The sequence below is a fragment of the Plutella xylostella genome, chromosome 5, assembly GCF_932276165.1.
Source record: "Plutella xylostella chromosome 5, ilPluXylo3.1, whole genome shotgun sequence".
Lineage (NCBI taxonomy): Eukaryota > Metazoa > Arthropoda > Insecta > Lepidoptera > Plutellidae > Plutella > Plutella xylostella.
Genome location: NC_063985.1, coordinates 4,856,134 through 4,879,247, shown reverse-complemented (window position 1 = coordinate 4,879,247; position 23,114 = coordinate 4,856,134). Strand labels below are relative to the sequence as shown.

General features: G+C 39.9%; 1 protein-coding gene across 2 annotated transcripts in view; it reads right to left on the bottom strand.

Annotated features, from left to right (window-relative positions):
- Positions 1-1,876: 1,876 nt before the first annotated feature.
- LOC105389302 (solute carrier organic anion transporter family member 5A1) overlaps positions 1,877-23,114 on the bottom strand; it is a 47,410-nt gene continuing 26,172 nt past the window's right edge. Inside the window, exons 3-16 of one of the 2 annotated variants that reach the window (XM_038112647.2) lie at positions 20,627-20,788; positions 19,833-19,974; positions 19,278-19,494; positions 18,612-18,814; positions 18,255-18,396; positions 14,064-14,171; positions 12,584-12,811; positions 10,408-10,572; positions 9,282-9,483; positions 8,645-8,814; positions 4,559-4,790; positions 4,136-4,327; positions 3,609-3,757; positions 1,877-3,354 (exon numbers count right to left, since the gene is read on the bottom strand). In XM_038112647.2, the coding sequence (XP_037968575.2) occupies positions 2,762-3,354; positions 3,609-3,757; positions 4,136-4,327; positions 4,559-4,790; positions 8,645-8,814; positions 9,282-9,483; positions 10,408-10,572; positions 12,584-12,811; positions 14,064-14,171; positions 18,255-18,396; positions 18,612-18,814; positions 19,278-19,494; positions 19,833-19,974; positions 20,627-20,788 (2,905 nt within the window). In that variant the 3' untranslated portion in view covers positions 1,877-2,761. The remainder of the gene's footprint in view (positions 3,355-3,608; positions 3,758-4,135; positions 4,328-4,558; positions 4,791-8,644; positions 8,815-9,281; positions 9,484-10,407; positions 10,573-12,583; positions 12,812-14,063; positions 14,172-18,254; positions 18,397-18,611; positions 18,815-19,277; positions 19,495-19,832; positions 19,975-20,626; positions 20,789-23,114) is intronic. The other variant, XM_048633093.1, reaches the window with a different exon arrangement.

Genomic DNA, 23,114 nt, shown 5'->3' with positions numbered 1-23,114 from the left:
ATTTCCTACTATTATAATCCATGTTGGCATATCATTTCTATTGCATGCTCTGAAAACGCAGCTATTTTTATTTTAGTTGCAGTATAGTTTCGTTCCTCGTTCATTCAATTAATCATGGTATAACTTGGTAGAATGCAAATGTACTTATCCCAGATATTTACTCGCGTATAAATTTTATTCCGGTATAGTTATTCTCGTGTAACGAGATGTTTGGACGAATCCACCCTAAAAGTCGTAGAACTATACCTACATGACAAAGAAAATTTCTTGCGTAGATGTAGGTAGTGTATTGCTGTGGGAGGTCGCCATTTTGAAAATTTATTGTGAGTAAATTTGTAAAAGAATTATTTGAGTTTATTTATTTATTATTAATAATACAATTATCTCATAAATCTTACAACTCAGACATAAACATTTTACTAAGAATTTACATTCAAAAATGTAACTTAAATAAAAAAAATAGTAAATAATTTTATTTTCCCTTTAATTTGATACATTTTCTAACTGAATTAGTCCTTAGTAATGACATAACAGGAATCTTTCAACTTTCTGAAACAATTGACTAATGAGGTAATTTCCACCCAAGTACCTTTGAAGGCTGTTTTCTGCAAATAATACCCCATTAAGCAATAGTTTATTTTTATTTTAATGTTATTTTGGAACCTTGCGGAGTTTTTAAAATTAATAAGGGACCATGAGAATATCTATTTCGATTTTTAATTTCAAGTTGAAAATTCAGAGCAGTCTAACTCGATGATATAATTTGAACTTTCGATATAAAAATAACTAACTTACATTACAGCTAGGAAGCTGAAACTTTTATGGTTAAAAGGACAACTTAAGAGGATGACACAAAAATAAAAAATAATTTAAAAAAGTTATCCAAAAAAATAATAAAACATAATTGATCCACTGAGGTCGATTTTCGTAAAAAAATCATAACTCCTAAACTACTAAAAATTGCTGAACATACATGGGGGTGAGTTGGCTACCCCTTGACTTAAGGAATCAAACATTTTCCTTTGGACGTCACTCTTTGGGCCACCCTGTATTATTTATACCACTTTTGCAGCACCTGTATATTTTATGTGTGTAGTAGGAGTAGGACAAAACCTTGCTGGTTTACCACCACCACCATCTTGCAATCGAATCCAGAACCTTCTGCGGCTTCTGCCACTGCAGGCCATTGCTGCTTACTAAATGATAGTGTCATAATATTATTATGATGACATTAAGGTAATTAATTTGCAATGGCATAGGATTAATAATTAAAAGACACTCTAAAATAAGTATGCAATTTTATTTGATAACACTAAATGCAACGAATCAGAAGTTGCTACCAAGTTCCACTTCTCTCTGTGATTGATTAATTATAACAACCTATTAAATACAACTAAGTCAGTATCGAGTCTTACAGCTATTTATTACAGTAGTAAGGCATTTTAGATAATCATTTTCTCTCATACGAAACTAATAAGATCTCTCATCAAATATTTCACAACTTATGCCTTAGTTACTTCTTAATTATTTTAATATTTTTTTTATAATTATTGCTTCATAATCTTTTGAAAATATTTTATAGTTTTTTTTCTTTATTTCGCATGTAAACGTTAAACTTCCGTGAGGTGATTCTCACAGAAGAAGCGTAGCAAAAAATATAAAACTTTCAACTCTCAAAATCCAGTCACCAACAAAACACAATCATGATTTTCTGAGATCAATATTAATAAAGTAGGAAAAATTATACACTTATATTATGGTTACAGTAGTTAGTATCTTTGAGGTTTTCAAGCATATCCATTACCATGGCTTGCTAATTTCATTTGTAATTAATTAAAAAAACATATATTCGAAATTTCGAAGATAGAAAAGGGGATATAATTATGTATATTTTTATTTTTAGCAAAAAGTTATAAGAAAGTTGTGCAGACTCGAGTTGACAAGCAATTGGTGAATCTAGGAATAGTTTTAGGTCCCCGTTTTATACTCTGTACATACAATATTATACAATTACGGTGCAGGTTTCAATGTAGAAGTAATTTTCGTGGCGCAACTCGCAAATAAATACAAAAGTAATTTAACTAATGACCAGTATTTTTTTTTATTAAATGAAAGATAACTGTGGAACCTATTTGTTTAGTTTTTTTTACTTTTGAGCATATATGGCTTGTTATTTTTGTGTGTAAATATATGTGTAAAATTGACATCAATGTTAAAATTTCTACAAAAAATAAAATCTAAGTTACAATCAGATATTTTAAGTACTGATAAGACACAATGTTGCACGACTAATTAAATTTACTGAGATTTTCCAACTGTGTTTTTTTTTTTCAATTTAAAATTAACTACTATGTCTAAGTAATATAGTAATTTCTATCGTTTAATAATCGAGCTGGAGATTAGACTAACTAAAAGCAAGATTCTACGTCTGCAGCACTAAGCATTTGAACAACTTGAGTATTTAAATGACATTAAAAATTGACATTCATTCCTTCTTTAGCTGTAAAGTGATTAAAATTACGATACACTAAAACCGTCGCTATCCCCGACCACCACGGTCCATTGTCTCTCAAGCAGTCGCCGGGGCCGGCGATGGCCACACACTACTGACGCAGCAACGAAACACGTCCGTGCGCCAAACATAACACGAAATGTATCCAAAACTATTTTTGTCGAGATATGATTCAGCATCACTGTCGGTTACACTATACTTATCGATATATTCACAGTCACAATTGAACTATTGGTTGTGTTTGGTCGCTCAGAGCGGAGGTGAGGGCGCGGCGAGGTGGTCGGCGCTGTGCGGCTTGTGCAGCGGGCGCGGCGCGGCGGGCGCGGGCTGCGACGCGGTGCGCGCGTGGCGCGGCGCGGGCAGGTCCCGCGAGCCCGTGCGCCGGTGCCGCAGCACGCCCCCCGCGCCCGCACTCCCCGCGGCCTCGATCAGCCGCTTGCTCTCTTCGTCCGCGCACTTGCTAAGAGGCAGCACGGTCAGGTCCAGGTTCTCGACGCTCTTGAGCGCGAGCTGCTTGAGCTGGTCGAGGCTGAGGTCGCGCGAGCCGGAGCGCGAGTGGTACTTGAGGTCGCGCGAGTTGGACCGCGAGTGCGGGGGGCGGGGCTCGGGCTCGTCGAGCGAGTGCTGACGCGCGCGCGGCTCCAGCTGGATGGTCTTGGAGTCGTTGCGCAGGTGGCGGGACGCGGTGAGCACGCGGGACGACCCGGCGCGCGGGTCGCGGAACGACTCTGACGTCACGAGCGTGGGCGGCTCCAGCGGCGTGGCGGCGGCCGAGCTGGGCCCCGACGTCACCACCGACCGGATGCCGGACAGGTTCTCCGCTGACGGCGCCTCCTCGAACACTGCAATGTGAAACGTGACGTTACAAAACTAAACTCACTTTCAAACCAATATGGTAGGTATGGTATGCAAATCCGAAGTAAGTTTTGAAATAACTTTTGCTAATTCGCGAACTAAAAATCAAGTAACTGCACTAAAAATAAAATCACATATCATCAACCAAAACACTATTTTACAAACGACGAACTTAGCTCAACTTGCCAAATCTCTCTCATCACATTTCACACCTACAACCACTTTAACCCCGTCAACTCACGCTTATCCAGACTGATGATGGAGCCGGCCAGCTCGCGGCCCTGCAGCGGCGGCGCGTGGTCCAGCTGCCGCCGGCGCCGCACCAGCCACCAGTCCACCATGAAGATGCCCAGCGCCACGATCTTGATGCCGCAGCAGAGGCCCACGTATCTGCAGGTGGAGGGATTTGAAGGTTACAAACAATATTTCTAAACACAAAAATCACAGCATTATTAATTTATACAGGTGTTGCAAAAAGGTTATATAGTAAGGGGCTCACCCACTTGGGGGTATTTCTGATAAAAAAATATTTCTACGATATTTAAAAAAACAAACTTTTCCCAAATTTCCAAAAGTTGTAATACAAAATTTGTTCAGATCACTCCCTTTCGGCTTACTATACCACTCTGTAAATGTCCATTCTGGACGATCTGAGACTGAAACTTGTGTAAAGAGCATATTCTTTCACCATGCTGATGAATCCTAGTACAGTTTCAGTACTTAGGTATACTCTTATAGGTACATCGTATCGGTAGGTGTTACACTAACCTGTATCTAAACTGCTCGATATCATACAGCAGACATCTTCCCCCCTTGGCCCCACTACACGTCTGCTTCCACAGGATGCAGGTGCTGTCGATGAGGTTGCCGAACACGATGGGCGCGGGGATGTAGCCGAACAGACGGAAGATCACGAACTGCATGCCGAGAGCGAAGGAGCGCTCTTCCTCGCTTACCGACCTGTGGGTAGAAGCGGTTTCATAAGAATATGAGAGTTTGGCGGCAAATAAAAGTAGATAATCCAGCGTGTAAGATAAATAGTATTATTGCTGGTATATTATTGCTGTATACATCCCCATGCCTACTGCATGATTCTTTATCAACGTCATCCCGTCTTCTTCTCCTTCGGCAATAGAACACAAATATAGCTAAACAAAAAAAATATCAACCTCAGCTTCGAACAACACTCACCTAAGCACAATCATGAGCAGCGGCATCTGCGTCACCGCCACGACAAACGTCATAAAGAACAGCAGAACGAGGAAGGGGAAGATGGTGGTGCAGGGCGGGTTGCAGGCGCCGGCCGTCGCCACCGGCACCACCGTGACCTCGCTATACTCGCGCCCGCCGCCGGCTGTGAGGGCTGAGGCCGACGCGCCGTTGAGGCTGACGCCGGGGATGGTGAGCGGGTTCTCGTGCACGCCTGGAAGGATAAGATGTTTTAGTGTTAGATACATGTACCTGGCTAGACCGACGCCGTGAAGATAGTAATAGAAGATTAAGATCATCACATACAACGCTGAACATCAAGGACTTATTCATCAAAGTGTCTTTTGTAGTTTCACTCTGTATTTCTACTCTGCTGGGCTGATTTCCTAAACTCGAACCAGCATTTCCAGTCTAGTCCTATTATCTATTTGTGCTATTATAGCCATGGCAAGTTGCCTATATTTGTATTGTAAACATTTATTATTTATTTATTTATTTAATCCTTTATTGCACAAATATACAGGGTGTTAACTAGAATGCGTTTGAGCGGGAAATGGGGGTTAGTATTAGTCTAACCAAGCACGTTTCTAAGAAAAAAAACATCAGAATCTCGAATATTTATGTTTAAAGTCTAAAGTAAAGTGGAAAGTTTTACCTTAATCAAAAACATGGTCACCCTACACAAACACATAACCAATGAGACATTCGATTGCAAAAGAACACACACTGTAAATTTGTTATCAACTTCACTTTTCATAATTTATTTGATGTAACTATGATTGTAATTAATTACACAGTAGGTAATAACAATTATTAAATAAAATTGAAATTATTCATGGTGATTAATGACATACTAATAAACAATTAAACAGCTGATGTGCATAAATTTGATAGATCATACAGAATATAATTAATTACTTTCTAGGAGCTCAGAACAATAATTAAACCTTTTTACTCAGAATAAGGTAAGCGTTTAGTATTCACCCTTGATACTCACCACGTTTTATTTTTCTTTTATTACCTAAAGATGCGTACAGACCGGCCCAACGAACGCCCACCGATGGACATTTATCATACATAATACAGGGGCAGATTGAGCAACGAAGGTCAACAAAACCCGTTCGTTGGCGTTCGTGTGGCCGGTCTGTACGCAGCTAAAGATAAAAGACCACAATGCATAACAGGATGATAACAGGGTCTACTTCAATGACGAATTGGTTTACTTACACTCGCTCATCTCGATTTGTGTTGTGTACTTGCGATTGAGACGTCTTTGATGACGAATAGTACGGAAATCCTCATAATAAGTATGGCCTCACTTTGAATACCAGTAGAATAATAACAATCTCGCGTATCTTAACCATGGAGTATTTATGATAGTCATTACCTTCTCTGTGGATCTAGTCTGTCAGTCATTCATCAGTCATTGTTGTTTACTTGTTTACAATCATTTTTTGCAATAATTATTACCTAAAAGGGAAAAGGTACCTACAATTCTATCTTTTGATTACCAAGCCTTGTTCCTCATCTCGTTTTATGTTGTGCTGTGCTGTGAATACGTGTGACCTATGTTATGAAGCATAAAATGAAACTGTTCTGTATTCATAAAAGATAATTGTGTATCAATAAAGTGATACTTATGGAGTAAAATGAAATGTCTACAATGGATTGGGTACTTTGAGTACCCAAAATCTCGGTAGGTACCTTGACGATGTGGCTCCACGAGTGTGGTGCTGATGCACGCATACTTTTTTATTAACCTTGGCTTTGAATTTTTTGGACTTGACCTTGGCCAATGATTTCAAAAGGAAGGATAGGCCCTTCAGAACATTTTACTCAAACCTTCTTCATACAAGCAAAATAACTGTTATCTGTCATAATTTGTTTGAACTATGTCAGTGCCTAGCAACTATCACGCAACTATCTTGACGACGTAACCTTGTACGTGCGTTAATAATTTACCATCCCGGACATTGTTTTATTATTTGCAGGCGCCATATCAATAATTTAAGACAAATCCAACTACTAAAATTAAAACTTTTTTGGGCTGTAGACCTGTAGAGCGTCCCGTACAAATGGACTAAAAATCACGCTCCAAAACGTAAGTGTGTGCAACAAGAAAATGTTCTCGGAGGATAGTCAACAAAAAATGACGTCCGCACAAGGTTACAGCGCGCGGCCATTGTAGACTTTGGTAGTAAAATAATTATCACTTTATAATGTGTTTATTACTTAATTTAATGGTAATTACCAATGATACGATATTCGATGTTTCTTTTTGACCTTCGTATAATGGTTTTTGCAGCCTTTCACAACACAACTACATATTTATCACAAGATTCACAAGACCATCTCTCGGCCACAGACAACTGTCGACTGAGGAGCGTTGGCCCTAAAATTACGATTTTAGGGCCAACGCGCGGGTGCCATTTTTTTGAGTGGGAGGCCCTGTCCTTACGCTAGTAATATATATGTCAATGACCTTGGCTTTCAAGTTCATGGTCATTCTGTCAAACGTACCTAAACATGAATAGGGTGACTATGAAATTTTAAAATGTACTAAATAAAACTGTTTTATGTTGGTCAGCTTAAAGCAAATAAAATACGTTTTTTAATGTCTTATCGTGTTCAGTATCATCAGCTGTATCTACCATTTCCCGCTCCAACGCAATTAAGTTAACACCCTGTATAAATAAGTGTACAAAGGGTGGACTTAATGCTAAAAGCATTTTCTACCAGTCAACCCACAGGAAGTACAGGAGAAATAATGTTAAAGGTGTGCAAAAAAAAAAAGAGAAAAAAAAAAAGAAAGAAATTGCAATGTCACTCAATAATTATTGTACCTAACAATAAATAGAATACATAAATAGAAATAATATAATAATAATATATAAATATATACTTGTATTAATAGAATACACAAATAGAAATAATATAATAATAAACTATAATATATAATTCTATAAATATATATGTATACCGAAGAAATAGATTAATATATACCTATTATTAATATCATTTACATTAGGTTCAAGATAGGCTGTCATACTTGCTGAGGTAGTGAGCACGAGTTAAGCGTTTAAACACGTTGCGGGAAGGGGCTTTTCTAATATTGTCAGGAAGATCGTTCCAAAGTCGTACAGCTGTGACCGCAAAGGAATCAGACATAAAGCCAGAGCGGAAGGAGGGCAAAGCTAAAAGCAAATTGTGAGAGGAGCGAAGCTGCCTGGAGTGGGTATCTGAAAGAAATTGGAACATTGACTTAAGATAGGGGGGAGTATTAGGCTCGTGGAGGACAGAGAAAAGAAGGCAAAGGATACGCAAGTTCCTACGATCGCGAATGGGGAGCCATTTTAGTTTTGAGCGGTACTGAGACACGTGATCATATTTACGGAGCCCAAAAACAAAACGAATGCAGGTGTTCAGTAAGCGTTCAAGCTTACTGAGCAGTGCTTCAGTCAGGTCCAGGTAGCACACATCCGCATAGTCTATAATGGGTAGAAGGAGAGAATTAACTAAAGCGAGTTTAGTGTGCTGCGGAAGGAAATTTTTCATGCGAAGAAGGGAGTGGAGAGAGGCGTAAATTTTGCGGGACACTTTGGTTTTGGTCAATCATCAGGCCAAGATCAGTAACAGTTGGAGAGAAAGGTACCACTCTACCATCATATTTAACTGGCGGCACAGCAGCATAGTCCAGACCTGATAATAGCCGTGAACCCCCTACGATTATGGCTTGACATTTGCTGGGATTAACGGAGATGCCGAAGTTTCGAGACCATTGAAGTATCTGCTCGAGATCACCGTTCACCCCAGCAATGCCCGCGTCTAGCTCATCAAGCTTGACCTGGTTGTAAACACACATTGTGCATCATGTGTGGTTAGTTAGATCACATTTCCGCAAACCAGAAGGGCTAGCACGGGGCGCAATTAAGACGTGACAAAAGTCTTGCATCGCACTCACTCAAATCGTGCAGACTCAAGATCGAGCGCGACGGAGGACTTTTGTCACGTCTTAATTGCGTCCCGTGCTAGCCTTTCAGTTGTTGCTAAATGTAGCTAAGTACTCACAGGCGCAATTAGTAAAGTTCTCGCGCGAGGAGAAGGCGGCGCAGCCGGCGTGGCACGGCGAGAAGTACGTGAGCCCGTTGTTGCCGCACACCGGCTCCATGTCCGTCTCCGTGCACAGGCAGTTGAAGTTGCACGCGGCAGTCAGGTTCACCTTGAACGGCTCCAGGTTGCTGGGGTCAGAAAGAAGGGTTATAGTAGAGTTATGGTGTTAGGGCGAATTGGATAGCAATGCATTTGACTAATTTCAATTTATATGTACTTATAGCTTGTTTTGTAAAAGTTTACGCGATATCGGTAATGGGCGCGCGTTGATAATAACATAAACACCAAGAAACTGTATCCACGCATCTTAGCATAAACCCTATGCTATGTTAGATACACAACAGCATGTCACTATGATACAATTTCGCTATAAACTATCTTTGCTGACACGGAAATGTTTGGCTAGTTTTTCCTAAACGGCTATACAAGGTCAACAGTCTAAAGATATCTAAAAAGGAGCTTTGTTAGAAAACCTGCTTTGCATTATCATGTTGCAATTTATAATTTTATACGGGTATGTATATGCATTTATAAAAGAAGCCAGTATACGGAACTCTACAATACTCCATCCATATACCAAAAACCCAAAACAAACCTGTTATTAGTATACGGTATAGTAGTGCCGGCCATCTTGATGTTATCACATCCCAGGAAGAACAACAATGCGTAGCAGCTCAGGCAGACGGTGTTGGAGATCAGCACGAACTGCACGGCACCCTTGGGCCGCAGCTCGAGCCGCTTCAGCAGGCAGCCGCCGAAGAATATGCCGATACAGGCGCCAGGGATCGCTATTGAACCTGAGATAGTTATGATGTAAGTATGATAAGTGAATGTAAATAAGCACAAATACGATACGGGTGTCATTTTCCTAATGCGGGAAAAACTTTTTGTTTTGTTTTCTTCCTAGCTTAAAATTTTATAAAAGGTCAATCCAATTATCTTTCACTCTCATATCTATTTTTTTACACTCTGTTCTTATTAAGAAGAAAAGGATAGGCCACGGCTTGCCAACTAGATCCGGGGCTGGTTCTTCATAAATCATCCTGAATGTCGATGATGAAGACAACAAGTCTAGGGGTTGAGATGATATCCGAAAAAAATATTATGCGTGATTTCATCTCTATTAAATTTTCCATTTATTTGTATATAGGCCTTATAATTATGACCCTGGTATCACATCTTAAAATTAACCATTAGGTATCTTGTACTTTAGAAAGGTGACACAATCGCGCCAACATTACATCACACTACTTTATAAGCACAGCCTTAATCCCTCGCATTACATAATGGACCTTACGTGTACTGACATCAATCAAATTACGCAAGTTCCGATAATAAGATGCAACCTCTGACATCATCTAATTATTTATTGTCATTTTTGTATAAACTTTTCGTGATAAAGAAATCAAAATATTGATTGTTGTTTTGTTAAGAACGCAATAAACAGACTAATGCAATAATAATTATTATCAAGTTTACACGTTCACTAATAATTGTGGATGACTTGACTGAATGATTTCAGTTAATAATAAAGGTATTGCAGCACACAAATAAATTATTAGATTTTTTTTTCGTACGTGGATCATATTTTGGTCTTAGAATAGAATACTCTTTACTTTGCACCATTACATTTACCAGACAACCTTTGGATTGAAACAACGTCTTATATTTTAGTTAGTCGGATTTCTACTCTTAAAATCTCCATAACAAACCGCACCCACCTGTGAACACGCTGGCCTGACTCTTGCCGAGGCTGAACTGCGTCTCCAGGTACTTGGGCAGGAACACCACGAAGCCGGACACGATCATCAGCTCCATGCACGCGCCCAGGCACGTCACCACGTACACCGGGTTCTTGATGAGACGCCACATGGACACCGGGATGTCTGTGGGTAGAGACGTGGTTTGAGGACAGTGGGAGAAGAAATTACCTACAGGATAAGTAGTGGGAAGGAGTTTAAAGGGGTTAAATGCCGTAATAATAACTAAAACGCTTGAGTTTGGTTTTTGTTACAGCCATATGAGGTGACAATTTCTACCTTTGCTAGGTAAATCGGATCTAATTAAGCTTTATTATAAAAGCAATAATAGCGGGAAGTACCTAGTTTAAAGAGGAACGAAATGCCGCAATAATAACTAAAACGCTTGAGTTTAGTTTTTTATAGCCTTTGAGATGACAATTTCTTTCTTGTTAAGATTAATCGGATATTTCGTGTATATGTTACTGTAAAAGCCCGAACAACGGTAAATCCTAAGATATACGCGTAAAACCTAAGATTTACCAACTCTTAATGGTAAAAGCCCGAAAGATTTTGCGATTCGCACTTTTACCACTATTCACTTGGTAAATCTTAGGATTTACATTAAGGCACGGTAAATGTTGAAAAAGCCAGGTTATAACTAATAACCTCCGTAGTCGAACAAAGCGTCCGTAGTCGAGCGGGCTTCAGTGATCGTAACTGATCACTGAGGTTTAGCAACAACCAGCATGGTCAGCCATTGGATGGGTGACCGATTTCAAGTGGTTCTTTTCTGGATGCTTTCGTTAGCAGTCGTTAAGCCTAGTCAGAGGCCTTCGGGCGGCATGTAACTGTCTCAAAAAATGCTCGTCGAAGAAATGCACTTGCAAGTCATCAGGATTACTTTGTAATTCAAAATGCCATAACAGCACTCCGTGTTGTAACAAGTATTTTTTTTTAACCTAGCTACCTATCTTTAATAATAGATAGGTTTTCTTTTGTTTTTTTCTCAATTTATTTGTTAAGTTGTAACTTAACAAATACGTTGTAACTTAACAAATAAATTGAGAAAAAAACAAAAGAAAACCTACCTATTATTAAAGATAGCTAATTTGTTTTCAACAAGTATATTTCTGTACCTACTAATAAATGCCAATAATTAACAAAAAAAATATATAATATCGATTCTGTTATGTTTTTGAGAAGACATTTTAATAGTTTTAATTTTAACTATTTAGGAAATAATTTAGAGGTGGATAATAATTACAAAATAAAAAAATATATGATTATTACACATTGTTAAAATAATTATGTTGATTTAAAGGTTTTGAAATGACTGTTCATAAAAAATAATATAAATTCTGAAAGAAAATAATTTAAGTTTTTGATTGAAATAAATGAATAGGTAATAATTAATCTTTGTTTTATTCCCAAAACCAACTTTTACTAGGTGTCAGTGGTAAAACCTAGCATTTACCAAATTCTAATGGTAAAAGCCCGAAAAAAATGACCCATTTTCACAAATCCTTATATTTACCAACTCATGTTGGTAAATCCTAAGATTTACTGGTAAATCCTAGGATTTACCGTTGTTCGGGCTTTTACAGTAACATATATATTATTTTATGAAGCAATCACTTATTGTATACCGTCATCGTATCAGTTTAATCATATTTAATGCCAACCCGCAGATTACACGGATTGGCGGGCCGCGGCCTCACTCATGTATGCCAAATCAAAAGTTAATTGGATTGTATCAACATGTCTCGCTTCGTTACAAATGAATCATACCTACTACGTTTAAATTGAGCTTATTTGGTATGAAGCACTGCCGGGTTCATTCAAACTATAAGTTCAATAAGAAATGCAGCCGCAGGTTAAACTTTGGTATAAATCTTATCGAGAACACGACTCGGAATAGCCTATAAAACGGAAAAAGCCGAGTCTATGCGCGATAGCGCCGCAATGCTTTTATTACTTTTTGAACGCGATAATATCTCATTTGGTTCTCAGTATCGGAGTATTGAACCAGCTGCCCCGAGTTATTGGAGAGTTATATTTACGGGCGGCATAAAGTTTATATAGGCTATAGTGTTTGCAGGCATAAGTGGCTATAACATTTTAGTAGCTAGGTAACTAGAGTAAGTAGTAGGTATACCTTTAATGTCTTTTCCGTAGCCGGTGTCCTTAATGTTTGGTTTTGGTTGGGTCTTGGCGCTGGAGGATCCGGCGGCGGCGGCGGCCTTCTCCACGAGTCTGATCTTCTCCTTCTCATGCACTAGGACCTTGGGGAAGGAGAAGAAGGGGATGGCGACGAGCATGAGCAGCAGCCCGCAGAGCAGGAACCCGCCCCACCACATGCCCACCCAGCGGTGGTCGCCCGGGTCTGGAAACAAATTATTGTGTTAACATCACCCATTGATTCGGTCAAGGTTGGGGAGGTATTCGGAAGTATTACTAAGGCAGACTTTGTAGGACAATAAAAACACTCAGAAAAGGTTCATCTTATGTCATAGTGTAGTAGCATATTTTGCAGGTTTTACAAGACACGCAGGATAATAATATCTACACCTACTACATTATGTACATAGGTATAGAGCATTATATGAAATCGGACTCTCAAAATATCCGGTCCAAAATAGCCAGTCCATATTGAATGCTTATCTGATGTTGAAACGCACCCCGAACATTATCTAGATACGAGATTAGTCGCACTGATAGCTCGTTCGGTTTTCCACATATCACTAATAACCATTTCCATGGAAATTTCCACTTGAGCCATAGCAATAAGTACCTCCATCGAGGCTTGCTCAACTATAATGCGACCCAAATGAAATGTAACCAGTTATAGTGAATCTTAATTAGCCATTCCAACTTATACTCGTAAACATACTTTACTACTATAGCTGAGCTTTTTATACTAACCGAGTTCTAAATGCATAAATGCGTAGATCAGTTTATAACGTGCGAGTGATTTGCACTTCAAATAAAACGGTTTTATTGAGAGTCCAATCCCACATGTACTTGTTAAATTTATTGTTAGACTTAGTAATTCAAAGCGAACGTCGTAAGTGAGGATCGTAAAAAGTTTAACCAATGAACTCAAAAGCCCATCAAAAGTAGTGATTGCCTTCAATAAGAATCATTTTCGCCTGCTGTGCTGCTTTACTAAAGAAAAGTGTTGTTGTGCACGAAAGGGGCCTCTTCAGGTGACGTATCTAATGTACTTTATGAAAATAAATCCAGTGCACACTGGGCCATCACGCCATCAGCGACTGAAAACTATCTGATTTGGTCATCCTTTTACCGCGTCGTCATACGCTAGTCTGAGTCTGATATTTGTTACTGACACGCTATGACCATGAAGACAGTTTAGTTTTCGATAGATATGATGGTGGATCAGTCATCAATAAAGTTGCTTTTCACTTGCTCTTCAACTTGACTAAAGACTCATAACAACAGCATATTTTCCAATAGATATCATGGTGAAAGGACAGTCGTCAATACGGTTACTATTTCGCTTGCCCTGCAGCTTAACTAAAGACACACAACAGTATAGTTACCGATAGATGCGATGGTCGTCACTAAGGCCTCTTGCCCTGCTGCTAAACTTAATACAATAACATGAGTATAGTTACCGATAGATATGATGGTGCCGGAGAAGGAGTCCATGTGGAAGGACAGCAGGTAGGCGCCCAGCAGGAACCCCAGCACCGGCCCGAACGCCGCCATGCTGTACATGCAGCCTGAAACAATACACAAACTTGTTAAACTAACTGAAATACCGACAATGGTCTACCACATAAATAAAAAATAGGTAAGTATTATCTTTAGTTGGAAAATAGATTTTTACAGTCGTCGTCCGCCTAAAAAGAGAGGTGGTATAAGTTTTGACGTGTATCTGTCTGCGGCCACTTACATAGCTTCGAAACGGACGACATGATGGGAATGGCTCCTGAAAGCCAATTTCTGATTCATTACTGGATTACAGGGAAAGTACTAAACTTTATGATACTGTTAAAAAGAGCCCGAGCTTGGTATTTCTTTTACTGGCCTGCGGCAGAGGTAATACCTATGTTGAAAACAATGATCGTAACTAAATCAGACGAGACCAATGATAGGTACAGCTTTACGAGCTAGACGTAAGTTTATGTACTAAGTAGAAACGGCATGTCGTAAACGAGTTAGTATCTGATAGGGTCACATTCACATGGCACACGGGACAAATTGTAGACGAGATTTACTAATGAATCTGATGGCCTTTCGGGGGACACCGGTTGCCAGCCCGGATTTTTTTCGTGATAAAATTAGGATGCCTAAAATAGACGCAAGATACAAATGTTCAGTATATAAACACAAACGATATTAATAAGTAATAAAAATAATTTGAATAAGAAATTCATAAATTCTCGTTTGACTTGTCTAATTATTGTTTATAGGATTAACGCATGGAAAGGTGACATAACCGCCGCCAAATAGCATTAGAGGCGCCGAAGAGAAACGACGTCTTCCAAATTTCAATATATCTTTATGCAAATTTAATTTATTACCATTATTCATTACAATTTACAATTCACTCATAATACTAAAGAGTCATTATTACATCACAAACAAAAGTGATAGCCGCAGATAAGTGGTTGTGCAATACGCAGATATGGCGGATCATTTAATTGGCCCAGTTACTGGCTCCTCTTCGGTAGTTTTCAAGGCGATACAATTATGATTATGCATGCATGACTGAAACTGTTTTGCACCAATGCGGGTTGCAGCTGCAGTTAAGGTTTTCTTCATTGCATTATTAGTTCAGGGTATATTGTAACAAATCGATTTGATTTATAAAGTCCATTGCAAATTGGCAGTGATGGGCATAGTGCAGATTATGATAAAGAAATACTGCAGGGATATTAGCTTTTTAACGACCATTAAAAAAACCAAAACATTTATTGTCCCTCACGATTAAATTACGAATTTAATGCAATAAAATACATATGACTTTCAAAACTAGAACTGTTACTATGCTACACACGAAATGCCAAAGCACAGATTGTCCGCATACGGAGGAAACTAGAGCATAAACAAATAGCGATAAAATCCTGTTTTTGGCACAGCTCGGCGAGTGTCGAGTGTGCATGCGGTACGCGGAGTGGCACCAAGTGGGTCAGGCTGCCGCGGGCCCAATAACAATGACTTATAGTCTTATTGCAGACCATTTGCGTGTAACGAATAAACATTAAACACCTACTTCGGAGCTAGCTCCGTTCTTGAACTAAATTCGCGATACACATTGTCTTACAATGGGTTCGCAGATGAAGGCGCTATTGATTGTTATGCTAGTAATAACTGTATGTAGGTATAAAAACACCGTTACGATTGTATTGATAGTTGTTGTAGGGTGAGCACTAATGATGAATAGTCATCATACGGACCGTAATCGATTGTAATTACTAAGCAGATTGCGTACAAATTGGTTTCTCGGATTCGCACATAATTTATGTCTTCATCAACGCAACATGTTGTTAGGGAGAATGATTCCACACAATATTGTCGATTTGTCACTGAGAATCGCATCTTACCTGTCTTTTTCTAACAGGATTAAAATTTTAATCAAGCTAATTCGAGTCGAGTCGTAAATTGCTGTTGACTGGTCGCATCGGCATCGCAAGTCGGTGAAAAACATTTCATTAGTGGAAGTGGAATGGACTGCGTATAAAGCGTAACGAATGGCCGTTGTTGTTGTCCAACATTCTATTCCTACCGCTGTGTAATTTTATGGCTCTATCGGACCACTAACTTATTAAAAAAGATTGATGGGGGTTGGGGGGCGATTTTCAGTCACTCGATATTTAGAAATAAACTACACGTGTAATATTGTATGAAACTCACGAATGATGTCGTGTGTCTCGTGATGTCGAGTGTGTATAAATCGCCCTTCTAGTGGAGAATCGAGCGACGTGAACTACTTAGTTACATCAAAGCTATGTGAGTGTAAAGGTTAAAGGTCGAGAGATCTTTTTATAGTGACTCGACCTGAATAAGATTGTCAACGTAAAAAATTGGATACAAAGGGATGAAATAAAGATAGAAGAGTGATGAGTCACACAAAGAACTCCTGGCGGGTCCATCGCTCAAGAGGCTCGAGGCCCCTCGAGTCCCGGCGACCCCGCGAGCCTCCAGTCAATACAACTAACACAAACATATTGATTCAATTCTAAATGTGAAGGACTCTCAAAACTTCACATTTTTATACCGCCGTCTTTGATAAACAAGTTGAGACTTTTAAGGAGTTGTCCGTATTATTATTTAAAAAAAAACTGATTAAGTATATTAATAGCTAACGATGCGGTTGACTTCGCATTATTATAATGGCGATGTTAAATCCATTAACAGTCCTTACGCAAAGTTATGTTTCTTATTATGTCATTTGAAATTATACATTAGCTCCGAGCGAGATGCCTGAAACTTTCCAACTGTCGTTTTCCCGAGTGTAATTGCCAGTGACGTAACGCATTCACCGCTAACGTACTTAGTGCGAGCGAGCGGTTGTCCGACGTCAACTTGTCACATGGTATAATAATACATAAAAGACACCTGCCCCGTGAAGTGAAACGGTATTACGGTGTTGAAAAAATCGATACTGCTGACAAATGGGTACAATTAGGCGTGCCGCCAAAACATCGTTCCAGGAGGTTCTCAGGTCAAGGTCGGGGGCTCACGTGAGGCGCGGCCCCCGCCTCGCTGCGCCCTGCAGGAGCGGCACACTTGGCAGCAACCCTCATTCCACCATTATCTACAGCCACATATTATACCTATCTATAGCTGGGTGCAGTTTGAAAGCAAACACGCAAAGAATTCAGTCGATGTCATTTTCACGAAAGTTCTGAGTTTATGACCGACGGAAAAACACCAGCGCTTGTGGTGTCACGAGTGTAGAAAAATGCAATTGGGCGATAAAAACGTAAGTTCCAAAGCTAGCGTCGGAATGCCTGCGCCCAGACGTCGTTTTATGGCAAACAGACGGCGCATTCTATAAAATAAAGTAGACTGCGGGCTAGTACCTGCACTAGGTGCGGTTGCACACACAGAGTGCTAATGAGATATAAATTACTACTTAATGGAGTTGCTGCACTTGTTTATAATTAGTTATAAAAACAAGTTCATTGGCGTAGGCGTCATGAACTCATGACCGCACAATCAGCGACACACGTGCTGGTAGATAATGAAAGCTATAACTGAGTTAGTCGCATGTGAATCCTAGATAACAAGATTACTCGATAGGCCCTGGCGGGACGCACACACGAACGGCACCACGTGCGAGTTCAACAGCCCCGAACCATTTTATAAATTGATCCTGCACATTTGTTATGATGCTATGAATCATATGGGAATACGAACTACACACGCAGATACTATGTATTAAATTGTAATCTAAAGCCATTCGTCACTTTGTTTATGTGGATAACAAAATACTACGACACAAACGGACAGATAGAGGAGGACTGTGCCAACAAATTAAATCTAGGCAAAGTTTATGAATAAAACTCCAATTTATACAATCAGCTATATCCGGTAACATTAAATCATGTTGCCAATCTGTCGGAATTCATCGTTTTGTTGGTACTCCGGCTAAATAAATAATGTGCGAGTGCGAAAAAATCGTGCCGTCTGGCCGGAGTTCGATGAACCCCTGAGAAGCGTACGGTTTATGAGATGGCCATTGCACCGTTACGATCCCCCGCCCGTCAGCTTAGCCAATAAATGTGAGCAAACGATCCTGTCTGATGTTGGAAAACGATGCAGTTTAAATGGGATGTGGGGGGGGGACGACTTACCGATATACATGGAGGAGGACTCGGGGCGCACGTGGTCGTCGACGTAGGTGGTGCCGAGCGTGAGCAGCGGGGAGCCGCCGCAGCCCAGCAGCAGCTGCGCGATCACGAACACCATCACCGGCAGAAACGTGCTCGGGGTACTCTGTGTACAACAAACCATTTATTACCTTGGGATTTGAGCTATATCCAGGGTAACTAGCGACCGGCAGGGGCGGATTTAGCACGGGTGCAATGCTGGTTCAATGAAAATACCTCATCAGAATTCAGGATTTAAAGATTTAAGCATACAAAGGGACAGAGAAAGTGACTTTGTTTCGTACTACGTAGTGATGCTATAGTGATCGGTTCCGTACAGACCTTGATGCAGTTGTCGGGGCGCAGGTTGGCGGGCGGCAGGCCCTGCGACAGGCGGCCCAGGCCCCCCATGTCGGCCTCCAGCGCGCGCGGCAGCCGGCAGATGTTGTCGTCCGACTTGTTGTTCATCATGGTCTCGCTGTTCGCCTCGGCGATGAAGTGCGGCACCACGAACACTAGCGAGCCTATGCCCATTATCACTGCACCTGTTTAAACCAATTGTACGCCTTTAGTAAACAATGAGAGGAATAAGGGTAAATAAAGTGTTTGAGAACCAAAGTATTTCATTGGGAACAAGTTGAAACGAAATAATATCCGTTATTTTTAAATTGAACTCTGTTCCAATATTCAATGAGTATTCCGAAATGATTCCAGCGTGGGAGAGATGGGAGCCAATTGACCTACAATATCGGCGATATGGTAAGTCTGTCTGAATTAAATATGAGGAAAATAACGTAACCCAGATAATTGGGAAAGGAAAATATAATCCATTATATTTTTGTGACATAACAATTATAATATAGGTACGGCGCTTGGCGCCTGAGGGGATTCATTTGAAATTTACCTCAAGAAAACGAAATTTCACAGCTCTCTTATATGCCAACTCAATCATAATTTCTAGATGTGTAATCACAAGAAAGCGTTTAATAGTACCTCACTAGCACTCACCATACGCGATCCAGACGGGAATGTGTCGCCTACTGCCGAGGTACGAGACAAAAATGACGGTGATAACGTTCCCGATTTCGTAGCTACTGGCGATAAGGCCGGACAGACTCGACGGGATCTCGAACCGCTTCTCGATGGTCGTGATGACGGAGTTGATGTACCCCGAGCTGAGCGCCTGCTGCAGCGTCACCAGGAACGAGAGGAAAAATACGAACACCTGCGGACAATACGCAGTTGAGTATTGGAGGTAATTGAAGGAGTTTGTTTGGCGCTTCGTTAAGGTTGTGAATTATTAATGGCAAAAGAACTCGTGTGGTAATTGAAGGTTTTTGGCGCTACGTTAGGGTTAGGGTTACTAACGCGAAAGGTAAAAAAGTCATTGAATAAAATACGGCACCATCTCGGTATTTTCTGTAAGTATGTCCAGAGTTTTGCTGCCGAGCTTGTGACAATACTATTTAGAAAATACTACTTTTAATCGAGTCGATTAATGATTTTTTATCCCACAATGGACTGGTGATTGAGTGTCTGAAGCCAGTATTCCATAAAGCTCACCTTAATACTAGAGAAACTCTGAATAAACATCGGCCTCCACGACAAGATGCCGCAGTCGCGCGTGTCATGAGGAATGTCTAATATTTCTGGATACATCTGATGTGGCTTTTCGCGCTCCCGCTCGCGATCCCGATCCCGATCTCTGCGAAAATACCAACTACATTATTATTAGCTCCTTTATAGAGCTATACTTAGGTTATTAAATTATTACAGTGGCATCCAACAATGTGACTTCTAGAGTCTAGACAACTAAAACCGCAAGTTAATTTAGAAAGTTATGCCAATAGAAGCAGGTTAGGGGTGTGCGGCAACCCTGTGGCAAGCTGAGAAGGTGTGCTAATAAGAAGTGTACTTATGTAATTAGGAATATGTTGCTAATGTAGTCATGAGAGACGCAATCAAGCCTATTATTCAGAAGATACAATTACTTACATTACATGTATGCTTAGATTATTACCTATATTGAGTTGGAGCAACCCAAATACAATTGATTTGAGCATCATACATTTGAAATCAATCAATTCACTTGCAAAATGACATCAACTGACCTACATCCACCATGCAACTTGCATATTATTGGCTCTGACGATGACGTCACCGGAATATGAAACCTTTGGTTAGAACATTATGCTGGTGATGGACAGACATAGACAAACATATATAAGTATATGATGTGTACTGTGCACATACTTAGGCACTATAAGCTACTTCTGCCTCTCCTGCTAATGTAACTGAGATTATAGTAAAAAGTGCATCATCATCATGCTAGTTAATACAAAGATAGATGGTCTCACCGGTCCTGGATGCCGGCGGAGGGGTTCCGGCTGTGGCACTTGATGGCGTCGCGCGGGGGCGGGTGCGAGGGCGCGGGGGGCGCGCTGGGCCCGGCGCCCTCGCCCTCCCCGCCGCCCGACTCCGCGTACAGGCCCGTCATCGCGTACATTGACTCTTGCCTCCTGAAATCAACACCGAGTTAAGTACTCCTTCTGGACTATTCTTTGCGGATGAGGTGAGAACACACACATAATTACTACAGAAAATAACAAGATTGAGACGGTCAGAGGTGGGTATCTTCCGCATTGTCAAGGTTCGTAAGCAAATGAAAAGTGTCCGGTATGGATTAGCGCTCGCTTTCTGTCCTTAGAAAGGATTAGCTCGACCACAGTGTGTGAGTGTGGGTTTTGTGACGTGCCGTCGGATTTCCTTCTCTTAATTAAGGTATTGTGCGATTGTTGGAAGATGATTATGAATACTGCAGAAATATGTTAGTTGTAAACTAATTATTATGCTTATAAATCTTATAATAAACCATACAGAACAGAAGCACGAAGCACCAAATCAACCAAGGATGATTTATTTTACAGATAAAAAGTTCATTAAACACAGCACGGTATCATACGTATTGTATTATATTCATTCAGCCAAATGCGCATTGTATCTGCGTTGCATTAGGAGTTCACGAGATCAGAGTAATTGATATCGCCCATTACGGGTTTAAATAGAATGGGAATATCGATTGAGCGTGGCTCTTTGTCCCAAAATAAACCTCAATTTAGTTTAGCCTCACTATTTTAGGACATCAAAAGATTGATTAGTCTAATTTCTCTCTGTAAATGATACGTTTTAATTATACAAAACGAAATCCATATGGCGTATCGCATTTGTATAACTTTATGAAATTTAGAGTCAGACGGTTTAGAATAATTATTCCAACCATTTAACCTCTATTTTAGTTAAGTCGGGTATGTTATTATTGTTGTGCTTCATAAAGGGCGGGGCAAACAAATCCCATGAGATACTTTTTATTGTGATGTTATAATGTATTTGAACGTGGTGGTAATTGCACACGACATCGCCACCATTGAAAAGAGAAACAGTTCGTGGTTTTATACGAGAACTGCACGACAAGATATAAAAGAAGATTATCAATATCACTAAATAAAAGAGAATGTGTTTGTAGTATAGGTAGACATTTGAATTGAAACAATAAAGAAAGTACGCAGAAAACCGTGGGAGGCCATGCACTACACGGGGGGTAATGTTGACAAACATTTCCTTGTATACTAACAATATCTGAAAGAAAATGAAATTAATCTAAAGCGGGACGATTTATAAACATAATGATATAAACCTTTTCATAATTGTTACCAGTAAAATAGTTACACCTTAGCAAATGCGTTAACTGTTCCTCCCTGATGATATCAGACATGATGTCATTCACAGTCACAATCGATAAATAAATCTTTTAAAAGCATTTCGACACACACTTAAACTTGATAGTATTGAATACCCTAATTAGATATAATGTTTTTTTTTTTACGGAAAACACGAGTGCTACAATGTGTTCACGTCGCCGGTAGCAGACTAGACGGAGGTGACTCGACGACTATAAAGCTCTGTTTAAACTGTCATATTATTATCAAAAGCTAGATTAGATCTAAAAATGGGCCAGGTACAGCCATGTCGCAACAACGCTATCTAGTGTAGTGAGACATCATAGAAATTCTTTGCTTGTCTGACCTCATGTTTGGAACCTTAGCGCCTAACATGACATAACGAGATAACATGAATTGAATATTTTGTAAACAACATTTTGTTGTATTGAATAAATAAGTTTTCGATTTTGAATTCCAATATGAAAAAAAAACTCCTACATCATACTACCCTAAGGAGGGGTGCTCAAGATTCAGCTGAAAATGATTACGACGAAGTTGCCCCTAGAAAGGAAATCCTGGCTCAAGCCATACCATACACCATGTTTTACACATTTAATAGGAAACTATTAATAATATCATTCATATTTTTAAGTTGATCTTGTTGAGATGTTGGCTTTCACATCCATCTTGTAGAGACGAGTGCTGGATCCGCGCCAAATTATGTATTCATGATTTCTCTTGTTTACAAAACACTATGCACGGTCCTCCATAACATCAACATAATGTACGTTTAGCTACAAATATTTAGCTATAAGCTACTTTCAAAGAGCTCAAACTACAAAGGTAAAGTAAGTGTTTTAATTGTATCACTATAACGTATGCATATTTTATTCAGTTAATTAAACAAAGATCACGTTTTCATACAGCATATTACAAAGGTTATTTGCGTCGTACTCCATTCTGCTGAGTCAAGATAAGCAGCAGACGACATAACAAGCCATTAACAATACTGCGGAGGGAGAGAAGTAGAACCTAACCGCTACTATGTCGACATTACTACGCGTTAGTTGCATTTGACAGCGACTTTCCTTAACTGTAGCAGCCTACCCTACTCATTACGACAGTG